General features: G+C 33.5%; 1 protein-coding gene and 1 long non-coding RNA gene across 2 annotated transcripts; both read right to left on the bottom strand.

Annotated features, from left to right (window-relative positions):
- Positions 1 to 10,893: 10,893 nt before the first annotated feature.
- LOC116403789 lies at positions 10,894 to 11,687 on the bottom strand. The gene is made up of 2 exons (XR_004216622.1): positions 11,351 to 11,687; positions 10,894 to 11,243 (listed from the first exon to the last, which is right to left on the bottom strand). It is a non-coding gene; the product is annotated as an uncharacterized LOC116403789 (long non-coding RNA).
- Positions 11,688 to 13,041: 1,354 nt separating this feature from the next.
- Positions 13,042 to 13,959, bottom strand: LOC101215400 (MLP-like protein 328). The gene is made up of 2 exons (XM_004151367.3): positions 13,683 to 13,959; positions 13,042 to 13,571 (listed from the first exon to the last, which is right to left on the bottom strand). Exons 1-2 carry the CDS (start codon positions 13,927 to 13,929, stop codon positions 13,309 to 13,311), a joined length of 510 nt encoding a protein of 169 aa, XP_004151415.2. The 5' UTR covers positions 13,930 to 13,959; the 3' UTR covers positions 13,042 to 13,308.
- Positions 13,960 to 16,092: the final 2,133 nt, after the last annotated feature.

The following is a 16,092-nucleotide window of genomic DNA, read 5'->3' as shown; positions in this document are numbered from 1 at the left end:
GGACCTAATAGACCTACAGATCAGAAGCTACAATGATATGAGATTATTGGCTAATCTCCTTAACCACATTAATCAATATTTTTGTTAACTGTGTACACTTCACTAAAGATTCACAACTGAACTCTTCTCACTGTAGATATGTTTTTATGTCCACGAATATAGACCAATACTAGTAAGTTAGTCTTTCACGAGTGTTCATAACACCAGTTGGATCAATTTACCGCTGACCCTTGGGTTACCTCTAATTCTTAAATACTAGTGCTCCTCTAGTGAACAACTTATTTATGGTCCTACCAATAAAATAGAAATCTCACTCGTGCCATAAAGAGGGTAAGGGCCTCTATTCTAGTCCTAGAGACACCATTTCAGGAAACACTCATCTACTTACCCTAAAGTAGGAAAAGAGTGAATTTCATCTTTTGTAATTATGTTCCCAGCTCTCCACTCGGTCTTGTTTCTATATGATAAGTTTATTGAGTCGGTGATCTGACCACTTTCACACGTACAAATCAAAGGACAATCTCTCGCGAACAGGAGTTCATAATACACTCAGGATTAAGACTAAGTTACCTAGGTCATCCTAATGAAATAGAAACCAAACTAGTTAATGGAGTTACATCTAGTGGTTACTATTTCATGGTTTGATCTTATGTAAACTCATTGCATCAGATACCCTCACTCGTATGTCAACTACACAAATACATTGGATCATTGTGTTTGTATCAAATACAAAGTGAGTCGTATCCATAGTGTTACTAGGATAAGGTACCCAACCTTGTCCCTATACTATAGACCCTTTAAACTGATCTCGAACATTGATTCTTGTATGTTTTTACATACTATTCAAGACTCATTAAAAAAAATTAAGGTGTTAGTTTATTGGATTTGGGTTATTAAGACAAAACTAAAGGATGTATTCAATAACAATTATTACAATAATAACACTTTATTAACAACAGTCAATAGATTATGTTTACAATCTACGAGTTTTAGAACATAAATCCCAATAGAAGGAGACTTTTTGTAGGAAACTTTTGGGAGGGAAAATTTTATTTGTCCAAGCATTTCAGCGTTGTATGCTGAAAGCTGTCTGTGGCATGTCACATCATCTCAAACTACCGTTCTTGTCGTCTAGCAAACCGCTTTTCGTGTTGTGATTTGATCTTCTCGCGAAAGACTCTGCAATTAGCTAACATCTTCTTTTATTCATAAACTTGCATTTAGACACTAAAAATAGTGTAAAACAGGTATAACGTTTATGTAAAGTATATTTCTACGTACTTATACGTCTTTAACATAATGTACACGTTTTGATATGTTTCTTCTACATTTTGGCCTTGTTATTCAATAAAAGAGGCTACTACAATAACTTGTATTTCTACAAGTTATCAACACCTGATTTCCTAAATCATCTAAATCATGCATTAGCTTCTTATTCCATTCAACCAAGAACATGAATCATTCCATGCGCCAAGACTACTGAGATTCACTCTTGCTAGCATCCTGTGTTTAAATCACCGTGATGTTCACTCCATCTACTGCATCCAAGAAATTTTGCAATTCATTTCTTGTCATGCAAGTCGTCCACACGACGCCTTTACACATTATGTGTACGCCACATAAGAGCAATTCACCTAATAGGAATAAGGCTAATGGTTTGATCGTACACAAGCATCACAATCAACACATAGAAATCAATATTTTTCTAATTTCAAATAACATCAATATCAACAAAACAATACATTGGTAGATACACATGACGTGTTATGCATAACCACAGACTCAAAAAGAATACTTTTGAAGAAAAATTGTTATTTGTTTATGAAAGTCACACACAAAATATTTCTTTTACATAAAAAATATAATTCACAAAATACTTAGTTTCCTTCCTTTCAGGCACCTAGGCTTATTTTCTCTTCTCGTTTAGATTCTTCAGCAACAGCTGAACTCTCTTAACACCTTCTCGAAAACTTCTCTAAATAACTACACTTCATTTAATCTTTTTGGTCCTATTTATACTAGTCCTTTGGTCCAATTAATCCCCATCAAAACACTCTTTACCTGCCAGTTCCTACTTTTAACTTTACACATGTCGTCTTACCACTTGTCGAGTCATGCAACCAATCCAAACTTAACATGTGACCAGTTGCCATTCGAGATTTGAGCCTCCCTTGAGATGTTAACCTTATCTTCTCGGGAAGCTAAACTCTTCCTCGCCTTCCTCTTCTTGTGAAAGACTACAAACTCCAACTCATTTTTCCTGACTTCACTACGGACTTTCATGGTAAACGCCTGACTTCTTTCGCAACATAACGCCTACTTCACCTTCATGACACTTAAAGCAACTTTCACTCGTTTTGGCTTAAAACAAAACCTTCTTCAAAACACCTCATTTCTATACTTGGTCAAAGTAATCTTTTTATCAAGTTCTTCTTCAACATGACTCCCTTTTTAGATCTTGGCCTTTAATTGTTATAGGAAAACTCAATCAATTCTAAGTGTTCATCCTAGCTTCCTTTGAATTGAAGAACACAAGCTCTCAACATATCTTCTAAAGTCTATATAGTTTTTTCAAATTGACCATCTGTTTGAGGGTGAAACACAGTGCTAAAACACAACTTAGTTCTTAATGCTTCTTGCAATTTCAGCCAAAACGTGAAAGTGAAACATGGCTCTTTGTCTAAGATTATGGACACTAGATTTCCATATTGGCTTACAAGCTTATCAACATACAATTTATCTAATTTGTCAAATGGAAATGTTTGTTTAATGGGAATAAAGTGTGCAATTTGGTGAATCTTTTTATGGTTATTCAAATTCCATCAAAAGCATTAAGTATTCTAAGCAGCCCAAATAGAAAGTCCATAATGATATGTTCCCATTTCTATTCTAGACTTGGCAAAAGGCATAATAACAATCCATCAATTCTTTGGCGTTGCGGTTTGACTTGTTGGCAAATCAAGCACTTAGCTACAATTTCAGCTATCAATCGTTGTATACCTGGCCATCAGCAATAGGTTATCGAAGTTCTATACATCTTAAGTTTTTCTAGATGCATAGCATAAGTTAACCTATGGGCTCTTCCAAGATACTTTCCTTCAACGCCTTATTATGTGGAACACATAGTCCCCTTCCCTTTCGTAATGTGCCATCACTTCAGAATGCATAGTCCTAGCACATTTCATACCTTACTTCTTCTTCCAACTTTCTCAACACGAGATCCCTTAGGTTGCAATTTAACAATCTCTTCCTCTAACATAGGTTTAATTGGAAATTGGGCTATCAAATTCCCAACTGATCTTGCATTTAGGGTAGCCTTATATTCTCTCAATTCCCTTAGCAAGGCTAGGTTCCCCTTACTTGGACTTTTTCTTCTCAACTTGCCAGTTACTACATTGGCTTTCCTAGGATGATAGGCGATAGTGCAATCATAGTCTTTGATGAGTTCCATCCAACAACTTTACCTTAAATTAAGCTCTTTCTAATCAATTATATTCTTCAAGCTCTTGTGATAAAAAAAATGTTACGCTTCTCTCCAATATGATAGTGTCTCCAAATCTTCACGCTTGGACAATGACTGCCAATTCCAAATCATGCGTTAAATAGTTGCATTTGTGCAATTTCAATTGTCTGGATGCGTAGGCTATCACTTTTCCTCCTTGCATTAGAACACATCCTAAAACTTGGGGGGACGCATTACAAAAGACTTGAAATTCCTTCTCTAAAGTAGGCAATGCAAGAATGAGTGCAGTTGTAAGTCTGCATTTTAACTCTTGGAAGCTGGTTGGTGAGATGTTGTTGGAACAACATATGTGTGTTACTTGGGACTTAGGCTTAATATACTAACATCTATGTAACACAATTGCAATACATCACTAAGTAGGTTTACTACACATAATTTGCTTGCCATGTCTTTCTATATTGCGTGGTTAGTTGTAAGTGATACGTCATGGGTCATGATCATAACATGTGAAATGCTCACTGTGTACCTCTTTATCGAATTAAGTCTATGTCATTGTTGAATCTAGGTTTTCCTATTGCTTGTCCAAGTGCAAACGAAATAGTATGTTTACCTGGGTGATCCAAGGTCAAACACGATGAATTGTTTTAAGATATTTGTTCTAGGGTGTTACTCATCTGTTAGGCGTTATGGTGATTGCGGTAAAAAAATGGATAAAAAGAACTAATTAGTAATTTACATCACGTAGAGACTCATGCACGAAGGGATAAATTATGGTAAAATGGAGGATTGAGCGAACTAACTTGCATTAAGAAAGCGGTGAAGGAAGATATCACATTATCATGCAAGTAAGTTGTGTGACCACCTCACTACGATATAACTCGTCGAGTTATCTTATGTTTAAGGTGTGCTCCCCTCGGAGTCATTGAATGCCACACTTGGTTTCCACTTAAAATCTAAATGACTGAGATAAGCTAGTTAGATGATTTATATCTAGAAACACCTATTTATTCTACATAGAGTGCTTCTCTTTTAAGGACAACAACCTCTTTGTGTCTTGGTCAACAATTTTTTTTGCTTCTCGGAATACAAATGATGGAAGTTCTCTTGCAAGGTTGAACGAACTCTTCCTTACGTGTGTTAGTTGTGTCCTTGCTACTCACCCTCTTGGGTAGTTAGCGACATACATTGGCCTAGTGTAGAATGTAGCTCAGCTAACACACTAAGCTGTAGAAATATGTACTACTTAATGTAGGTTCATCACAAACCTAACTACAAATAACAAGAAGACAGATGAATAGTAAAGACATGGAAGGATTGAGAAGTGCATAAATATACATTATTGTATTCAAGAATGAAGACCTTCGACTATTATACAATATAACTAAATACAATGTAAAGAAATAATAAAATGGTAAGAGAGAGAGAAAGTGAAATACAAGTTAGGGAGTGGGCCATGATTCTTCTCATTTCAAAATCTAAGCTTTCGCATTACACTCTAATCCGAAAAGATGAAGAAGTGTTGTACATTTGGTGGCTAGGCTAATCCTTGCCAGCGACCTTTTAGGTTTTGCCATTACAGGCTCCATTCTTGGCCCATACAGGTCCCATTTTTTGTCCATGCAAGCCTCTCCTCTTCTTGGTGAAGATGAGGTGCTTTTATAGGCATTTCAGGAGAGAAACTTCTATTCTTTTGATCTTATCAACACCGTCTTTTGTTCTATGAAGTCACATCACTCCAATTACCATCCTTGTCTTATGGTGAGCTTTTCTCGCGTGATGACATGGTTTCTTGCCTGAAGGTGTTAATTGTCAAGTGAGTTTCCATCGTGTGATCTGTGCGCGAGGTGGCCTCTGTGGTTTGCTCCTTTCTTCTTGTCCACTTATCCTAAGTTTAAACATGATAATCGCGTAAAATAGGAATGATGCTTATGTAAGTTGTATTTCTAAATACTTATGTGTTTACAATATAAGTTACGCGTTCTGATCATCTTCTTATGTGTTTTGACCTCATTATTCTAATAAAAAGGGCTATAATAATGGATGTTTATGCGTGTCATCAGAAACCCTTCTCGCATTCATGCATCCAATCAAATTTCATCGCTTTCTTTGTGAGTGTTGTCAAAGGAAGAGCTATCTTAAAATATCCTTAAAAAAAATGCATGTAGTAGCCTGCAAAACCAAGTAAGCTATAAACTTCATAATTTGTTTTAGGACATTCCCAACTCTCAATTGCTTCAACTTTTCATGAGTCTACTTTCAATCCTTCTAAAGATATGATGTGTCCAAGGAACACTACTCAATTAAACCAAATTTACACTTACTAAGCTTTGCAAACAACTCTTTTTCTTGCAGACTTTGTAATATGATTCTTAAGTGTTCTACATGTCTTGTCACATTAAGTAAATTAAAATGTCAACAATGAAAATAATGACAAATTGGTTCGAAACACTCTATTCATTAAGTCCATGAAAGAAGTTGGGGCATTGGTCAAACCAAAAGGCATTACTAAGAATTCATAGTGCCTATAACATGCTCTAAAGGTTGTCTTTGGTATGTCTGATTCCTTGATCCTCAGTTGATGGTTGCCAGAATGCAAGTCTATTTTACAAATTACTAAACTCCTTTTAATTGATGAAATAGACCATATATCCATGGCAAAGGATACTTGTTCTTCATAGTCACTTTATTCAATTGCTAGTAATCAATACATAGCCTCATTGATTCATCTTTCTTCTTTACAAATAAGATAGGGGCTCCTTAAGATGAGTTACCAGGCTGAATATAACCCTTCTCTAACAGCTCTTGCAATTAATCATTTAACTCCTTCATCTCGCCTAGTGCCATGTGATAAAGAGTTTGAGAAATTGGTGTTGTTCCAAGCACAACTTCAATCGTAAATTCAATCTCTCTTTTTAGGGGTAAACCACTCATTTCTTCCGAAAACACATCCAAGTGCTCACAAACTACAGGCACACTCCTTAGATCATTCCTTATTGCATGGGTATCTAATATTGAGCAAGATAGGTGGTATGTCCCTTTCTTATCATATTTGTCACCTTAAGCACCGATATTCTACTTGCTAACTCTACTTTCTTGTAGCCTACAAATTTAACTTCATTTTTTTCTAGTTCTCTTAATAATACCTTCTTATTGAAGCCATCCACCACAAAATGATACTTGTTAAGGAAATCCATTGCCAGGATCACATCTAGCTCATGAAGCTCAAATAATATAAAGTCCACCTTCAACGTGACATTTTTAATCCTTATCTCGCAATTCCTACATACAGACTCTACCATAAACGCCTCATCTGAAGCCGTGCTAACCAATATTCCACCTTCTAAAGGTTCTATCTCATGGTCTAGAGACTTTGCATGTGATATAGAAATGAAAGAGTGCATAGCTCCTAAATCAAACAACACTAGATTAGGGGAGTTACAAAGTAGTAATGAACCTGTAATCACATGCAGTCTGTTCTTGGCCTTAATCAGCGTCATCATGCATACCTTCCCTTGGGACTTTGGTCTCCTAAGTCCTTTGATTCCACTGGGTCCTTCAGCTTCATTTGGATGATAGGGTTGGTTCATAGATTGAGACACAACTCCTTGGAAATTTTGAACTCTCAAATTAGGACAATAATGTAAAACCCACACGGAAGTAAAGAGATTAAATTCTAGCTAAGTGTTCTGGAAAAGGCGTTTTGAGCAGCCTACATGGTAAGAGGTTGGCGATTGAAGTAGTATGCGAGAAAACAAGGTTATGCGATAAGACTTTTAGTGGTTAAGTGTTATTACGCGATTAAGGTGTTTCACGAGAAGAAGTAAGGAAACTTCCCAGAAAATTTTCTAAAATTAGCTTAATGGGCCACACGTAGAGTTCAAGTTAAGCATGATTAAGTTGATAGGAGTATGGTCTAGCAAACACTCTTCTTGTGAATAATATGATACTTCATTAATTTCACTAAATTATAGGGTGTTGTTAGATTAGGCTGAATTGCCTATGCCTAGCCTTCTTGCCTTGTAACAAATATTTATATTAATATATCATAATCAGTTTTCTAGGACCTTCACCTAAAACTACGGATTACATTTCTTTCTAAAAAATGTTAATCATGATTAAGTTAAACCATAAGTTTAAACGTGTACCACTAAGAAGTAGGAGTTGGCAACTTATTATGGATTTAAAGGTGACTAAGCTGTTTTAAGACTAGTATAAATAGAGGAGGAGATTAGAATGTTAATTGTTGTCATTTTGAAAGTTTGAAGAGGAAAAGGCTAAATGGTGAAGTTTTGCTATCAGACTATGCGAGAAGAGGAAGAAGAGAAGCATTTCAGGTTTGGTTAACAAAATGTTGTGAATGTTTTCTTCAAAGTATTTAAATGATTTCAAGCTTTCTTTATTAAAGGGTTTACTATTTGAAGTGATGATATGGATACAAATGTTTCTAAAGATATTTCTAGGTAAAGTCTATTTTATGTTTTAAGTATGTCTATTATGTTTCAATGATTATGAAATGGGTGTTTAAATCATTAGTTTGCTTTCTATCAATGAGCTAACTCTTATGTGCACATAAGGAGTAAAAGCAACCATGTAGAAAAGGATTGCATGGTGGAGTGCAGCTGGCCAATGTAGAAAAGGACTACATTGTGTTTAACGGCCTGAGCAACAAGAACGAATCAGGATATTCTCGGATGTTGATGATGAAAAGGCCATCTCAGTAGTCCAAACACGAGATGATAAGTCCTTACCTAGAGAATAGTTCTAAATTCATAGCAAAAGGAATAACTTGACTAATGTATGATATGTGAAATGTATATTGATGTGATATGCGAAATGATATGTTTATATGAAAAGATGAATTTATGTGATTTGATATGTTTGGCGAAATGATGTTTACTTGTGTTGCTTGTGTTTCATGAAACTTTTTCCCTAGCTATATTGTTAGAGGAACGTGATTGTTTTGAAATTGGGATTGTGTTTCATGGAACTTGTTGTGGAATAAGTTGTGTTATCTCTGAGAACAATAGTCTAAAAAATTGTCTATAATCAAGGCACACAAACTTATTTGTTAACTTGCATACTTGTGGTGTGATGATGTGTCATTAAATACGGATCATTGCATGCGAGATGCTTTTCAATATTCTCTTCATCATGCAAGTGGACATGATTATTGCATGCAAAATGATCTTAATGTTCCCACTACCTATTTCCAAGTTTACATTATGCAAGTTTTCCTATTTCTTGTTCAAGTGTAAGTGAAACAATAGGTTTTTCCAGATGAACCAACGTCGAACACAGGAAATTGATATCAAAGCTTAGTTCTAGGGTCTACTTATCTGCTAGGCGTAAACAAATGAGAAGAATGTTAAAAAAATCTATAAATACTTATTTACACCTAAAGACTCATGCAAAGAGGGATAAATTATGCTAAGATGGAGGTGCAAACTAACTTGTATGCATAAATGAGTGAAGAAAAATTATGCATTGTGAGGTGATTAAGTACTACGAGAGTCTTGATGTGACATATTACTCTTAACTAGACTACGATTAAGATGTGCTCCTTTCGAAGCCATTTAACGCCACACATGTCGCCTACCGAGATCCATTTGCCTAATATTGATTAAGCAAAATATATCTAGAATATTCACTTATAAGACTTACAGAATTTCACGTTTAAGGACAACAACCTCTTGGCACGTAATGCCTACATTTATTCACCTCTCGGGATATAAATAAGTGAAGTTATCTCACAAGGTTGAGAAAAGTCTTCCTTGCGTGTGGTAGCCACGTCCTTGTTACTTACCCTCTCGAGCAGTTGGCACATATACTAGCCAAGTATTGAATGTAGCTCGAATAACATGATAAGAGTTATAGGCTAAACTCCTTATCATGAACTTACTACAAACTTAAAATATAGACAACACACACACAAATGGAAAGTAAAGAAATGATAGATTGAAAGAGGTATAAACATGTAATATATCAAAGAACATAGGCCTTTGGCCATTGTACAATATGAATTGTATATATATTACACATAGACTATAAAAATGATAAGAAAATAGAATGGAAAATAATAAAAGTTAGATGAAAAATGGAAGATAGATTCTTCCCTATTTAGATTCTAATACTTTACAATCAGAATGAAAAAGAAGAAGGGTTCTTTGCAGATGGTGGAAATGTTATTCCTTTCTACCTCTCTACGGTTTGGCCAATTCATTCACACTGGCATCCTTTTTTATGGTGTAGAAGGAGGCTTTTTATAGTTACTTTTGGGTGGAAAATTGCCCTTCTAGTTTCGTGTACCTAAAGTAATCTCTACAAATAGATCACGTCACTCCAACTACTACTTTTGTCTTCTGGCTAACTACTTCTCAGCTTTTGATATGGCCTTCTCACTGAGTCTCTTTGGGCGAGATTCATTGCAAATCGCTAACTTCTTCTTTTTGTTTGCAAATCTGCATTTGAACACTGAAAACACAGTAAAACATGCGTGGGAGCTTATACTAGGTGTATTTCTAAATACTTATGTCTTTTCAAGAGAAAATACTCATTTTGATATATTTTCTCTACATTTTGGCCTTGTTATTCTATAATAGAGGATACAATAACTTGTATTTCTACATAATACAAGTTATCAATGTTTACAAAAGGTATTTCGCGAAAAGGTTTTCTTAAAACATCACTAAGTCTGTTAGCTTACATTTTAAAGTTTTATCTTCCAAGAATCAGACGTTAAGGCCAAGTAAGCAAAATTGAAAGGCTTGTTAGGCAGGAAGGCAACCAAGGCGTTTTACTTCTTAAGTTTTAAGAGTTGTGCTATAGTATTATATTGTAAAGCTTATTGTATAACGCTTAGCTAAAGTTTAATAAACTTCTTTTTATTACATTATGTGTTAATTTGTTCTTATCACCTAAAGTTTATTTGCAAATTATAAGTTAAGACAAACGAAAGTCGCTAGGCGATTAAGCAGAGCTTTAAAGATCTCAATATAATCGCAACACAAAATTATTCTTCCTATTTAAATTACATTTTTGCACCCATTGCTCACCTCAAGCATTTACCACACTCGTTTGACAAGTTGCAGCTGTGTAGAGTAATCTCAACGTATTTAGCAATTTTTATCAATTTTATTACACATTATACGTCTTCCAATGCTAGATCACGCAGTAAGCAAAGGGCATCTCATACCAGATCACACAGCAAGTATGAGGCATTCTATTCTAGATCACACATAACAAGAATAGAGCATCTTGTCCATATCACATAGCAAGGATAAGGCATATCATACTAGATCACACAACAAGCATGAGGCATTCTTGTCACATAGGGTATAAAAGATCACCATCTTATTATTTCAACTCATATCAAAATTTTCATGCATTTATAAATCACATATATTTGGAAAGCATAGTAGAAGTCACATATCTTAAGGCTTTACCGCAAATATCATTAAGGAATTAAGCATATTAGAAATCCTTTTTATTTGAAACATTTTAAAGAAGAACCACTTACAATTAATGTGCTTACTTGCCTAATTTCCTTAGTCAAAACTTTCTTACTCTTCCTTGCAACTTCTTGCCAGATTCAAGCTTTCTGAAAATCTTGGATGTTCTTTCACTTCTTTCTTAAGCAAATTAAAAGCAACTTCAACATGGTTGGACTTCACCTATTTATAAATCTTTCCAGTGACACTATCTATGCCATAATGGTTACTTCTGTCCGATGATAAGAATGGTCTAATGTCAAAACACCACGTGTCAATGCCAGAACCTTATCCTAAATTTTGATTAGGCGACAAAGTCAAATCAATCGTCGACCTCCTTACACAAGAATGACGTCACAAGTTTCTGAGATGAAGTAAGCTAAAAAAACATAACACTTACTCGTGTAGTCTTCACCACTCAACATCTCAACGCATAGGCTACTCTTGTCGTATGAAGTCTTATCTCCTGCGTAAAGCAGAACGTAAATAGGGCCTTATTGTAGCTAGTTTAAATGATCTTGTACCCTTGTTCCCAATTGAAATGATCTTATACCCAGTCTAAACTATCTATTAGTGATAGTGGTCTATCCTCGTCTATTTGGGATAGACAACTGATCGTTTAGATATTGGTACATGATCGTTTAGATCTTGTACCAAGAAGAAAACAGAAGATGAGAGATGAAGAAGAATGAAGAAATTCTGGAAGAGGAAATGAAGAAATTGTAAAGAAGTGGGAATATAAAGAATGAGAAGTAATAATATGAAGATGAGAAAAATAAATTAGAAAGAAAAAGAAAAAGAAGTGAAGTAAAGAATGGTCTCACAATATTAAAAAACAACAAGGGGCAAGTCTTGAATTTATGAAAAAACAATAGTGACTTCATAAACTTTAATTTTTTGTTACGCAAAACGTAAATATTTTTTTTGGTTTTGTTGCATTTACGTAAATTAACTTTATACATATACATATATATATATATATATATACACACATATATAATTATTAATATTTCCAACAAAATTTCAAATTTCTAATTAAATATACTAACAGTAAATATTTAATTAATTCCAATTTCACTAAATAAATTTAAACTTCCAAGTCAATTAAAAATAATAATAACTCAATAAAAAATAAAATAAAATTAAGATAATTAAGTTAGAAGTTAACTTAATTTTGGTGGGATGTTACCTATAGACATTCATGTGAAACTGAATAGGGGGAGGCGCTGTAGTTTATGGATAGCTAGGGAAAGGTTGGATGTTGCTCCCCTTAGCACAATTATTTAGGAAATAAAAAAACTGAAATTATACTACAAACCAACTGAGTTGATAGGCTATAACCCCTATAATTTGCTATATTTAATCAATGGTATTCATGCCCTAGTCAATTCAGCTAATAGGCCCATTCATTTTCAAAAGTTTGATAAAAGATTGTTTTTCTTAAATTGCAAATATTACTTTTTTTAGTTTATCATATAATTTGATAAAATGTATCTATATGTGTGTGTTTTTTTCAATAAAGCATTAATAATTACAATAAGGTATAATGTTAAAAAAATCTGGATAGTTAAAAATTTATTGATTAAATTTTAAAAGTTTATTCAAAATTAATCATTTAAAAACACAATTTTAATTATAATAAAAAAATCAAAATACTTATAAAATATAACAAAATTTTATATTCTAAATACATAAATAATGTTTGAAATGTGTATGTTCATGAAGTTCATATATAGAGAATTCATATGTATGTATTCAAGATACAAAGTTGAGTTCATATATGTTTTCTCGTGGAAAAATTTTAATTTTAAATAATATATTTTTTTTATACCTATTTTTATTTTTAAAAAAAGTTATTCAATAATACTACTAATAAAATATGGATTGAATTTTTTTTAAAAGAAGTTATTTTTTTCTTTCTTCTTTCTTTTTGGTAATTAATGAACAACAATTAACCCCACCCCACCTTTTGCACTAACATGAATAAATAAAAGGTAAAACAAAAGAGAAATTAAAACTTTTGAGTTTATGAATTTCATTTCTCTTTTATTTTTCTTTCAATTGTTGCTTTGTACTTTTTGAAAGACAGCGTCGGCACCAACGTAAATGATACCATATCCACGTAAAAACTTATTACATAACTCATGAATAAATATAACGATGGAGGTTCATGAATTATACATGAGGATACCCTGTTTTTGTTTCTTCACATATTTAATAATAAGCATTAAGAAAGACAAGAGGTAGTACACACATGTTTAGAAACAAACTTGACAAGAAAAAGCAACTCCAACATAACAATAATCAACCATAATTTAGAATGAAAGAGTGATGAAGCTATTGAGACACAGAAGGTTATCACTTTAGGTGGGATTCAATGTCCTTTGTCACACGATTCATGATGTCGAGATAACTATAAGGATAAGGAGACCCATCATCAAGTTTTTCATATTCTAAACTCATAACTGCCAAGCTATGCTCAGGACCCTTTGGTACAACGTGATATGTTCCTTTAAATGTTTTGTAATGAGTAAACACATCTCCTTCTAGTCCAATCATGGTCATTGCATACTTTTCATCATCAAACTCCACTTGTTCTTTAAAAACCTCGTCTTTCCCATCTAATAAAATCGTGTAAAAAACAAATTAATTGATTTTTTACAATAAGAAAGACCATTTGTGAAAACTAGTTTAGAGCAACAAGTAGTTGTTGTGATCATTTGAATACTTACCTAAGGTGTATTTCCATGTCTTAACGGAGCCATGGCCATGGTCGTCCCAATCACCATCATGAACTTCAACTTGTTGGAAGATGCCTGGGGAAATAGTTGGTACATGAAAAGCTTTTTCTTTGAAAACTCTATAGTATTTTTCAGCAGCTACATTTATTTCTAATTCGCTCACAAGCTTTCCAATAAGAGACATGATTGATAACTTTCTATAATTCCTTTGTGGAATATCACACACAATAATCCACATTGATATCACCTGTTTATATATACAGCTCAAATGGATTAATAGTTATACTACCGATGAAATTGACTAATTATTTGATAAACAAATTCAATATTACTTTCTGTTGTTGATTATTTTTGATATGGACATAAGGAAGAAGTGGAGTTATCATGTTCAATGATCATTCACTTTCTTAAAGAAACTATCACTCACGTTCACACATTTTGCATGTGGTAATCAATGATTTATAAGAAATAATTCAATATATATCAATGCGGACAATCTAATTAGGTGGAAGTTTTAATTTTATGTGACAACTTGTGTATTTGAATTGATTTTTCAAGTGCTCAACTTTTCAACAAAAAAATTATTACGAAGGGCTATAATGTTTGACAGCACAACTAGGCCACAGTACCAATTCACAAGGAAAATTGTTGTCATGGTGGGATTCCATTCATGGACCCTCAACCATAAATGTAATTAGATTCTTTTAATAAAAAAAATTATTACGTTTACCTAGAATTGAGAACTTTTCATATTTATTGTTGTTAAAATTTATAATTTTTATAATGCAGTAAAAGTCTCTGTGACCATAGACATGAGTGTGAGCAATCAGAGTAGCAGTGTGATTGTCACAGTATAATAAGTTAACAGATTGTTGATGAACACCTGTATCAGTTAGGAGCCAAGAAAGCAAGAGAAACTCAAAAGAAGGATTAGAAAGGAAACAATATACAAATTTAGTACTAGAACAGAATACAACAGTTTGGTTCGTATTTTTGGTAAGAGATCTGACAAAATCGCGCCTAAATAGAAGTAGTGATCGATGGTAGAATGTCATCAATAATGGAATTCCAAACCCAATAAAAATTAGAATAGCAAGATAACACGGACAACTTAGAAGAAAATTGAAGTTCATGAATGAAAGTGCAAAGATTTTGCTATTGCATTCAACCCTCACAACCAAATACGAATTGTGCTGCTACTAATAAAGCAAAGCATTAGTGACAAGTCTAGTCAGTCCGTCCGAAAGTGTGCTACATACCTAGTCAATTATAACTAGTTATGGCGGTAATTAATAGGGGGAGGGGTTTCTTTGTGAAATGCACCTCAAATGTGCATTATTATTGTCATTTCATTCATTTGGGATGATTTTTATATGGTCTTAGTGGATTTGATGTTGTTTGTCCGTGATTTTCAAGGTTGTGCTTGGGATAGTGATTCCATGTCAAAAGGAAGATATAATTGAGCCTAATAAAGTTAAATCTTGCAGCATCAAAAACAGGAAAGGAAATGGACATAAGGTTATAGACATTTTATAACATTTATAGAAATTATAGACATAAGTTTCCTTAAAAAAAGAAACTAGATACAAACTCAAAACACAATTTGAATTTTTCACCTAGCTTCTACATGCTATACGAGTTGACAATAGTCACTACCAAAATGATATGTATCACGCATGTCACAATAGACAATCAAGGCTGCAAATTCAACGCTGGATATCTTTCGTTACTTGGGTGGGGGAATGAAACAAACATTTGAAAGATTATACCAAAATGTCTAATGAATGGGGTCTTTTATATCAACACCTTTAATAGATTAAATTCTGCCTAAACGTGTTACAAATAACATGCGATACAAATAATATACGTTTCAATTGTAAAATATTGAATCTAAAATCAATCATTTCAATGCATTAGGGGATAAAACACCATTCAAATCTCATCATCAAACATTCATAAATTGCATGGAAATCTTTTCCTTTTAAATCACGTATACAAGTTTATATATATAGTGTAGAACAAATTTTATCAAACACACCATATCATTGTAACGCAAAATAATTCTACATAGTTAATCACATCTTTGCACTCTTCCTCAACTCAAGGATTTGCCACCCTCTTTTATCAAGTCGTTGCAGGTATGCAGAGTAGTCCCAACGCATTCAACAAGTTTTCATCATTTCCAACACACATAACACGTCTTCCAATTCACATATCAATTCACACACAGCAAGTGTGAGGCATTCTATTCCATATCACACAGCAAGTATAGAACATCTTATCCCATAACACACAACCATGATAAGGCATCCCACACCAAAACACACAACAAGTATGAGGAAATCTCATCCAAGAGGGTATACAAGATCATCTTATTTCATTAATCTAATTTATTTCAAAT

This window comes from Cucumis sativus, chromosome 5 (genome assembly GCF_000004075.3).
Source record: "Cucumis sativus cultivar 9930 chromosome 5, Cucumber_9930_V3, whole genome shotgun sequence".
In the NCBI taxonomy this organism is placed as follows: Eukaryota; Viridiplantae; Streptophyta; class Magnoliopsida; order Cucurbitales; family Cucurbitaceae; genus Cucumis; species Cucumis sativus.
This window is presented reverse-complemented; position numbering and strand designations above follow the sequence as displayed.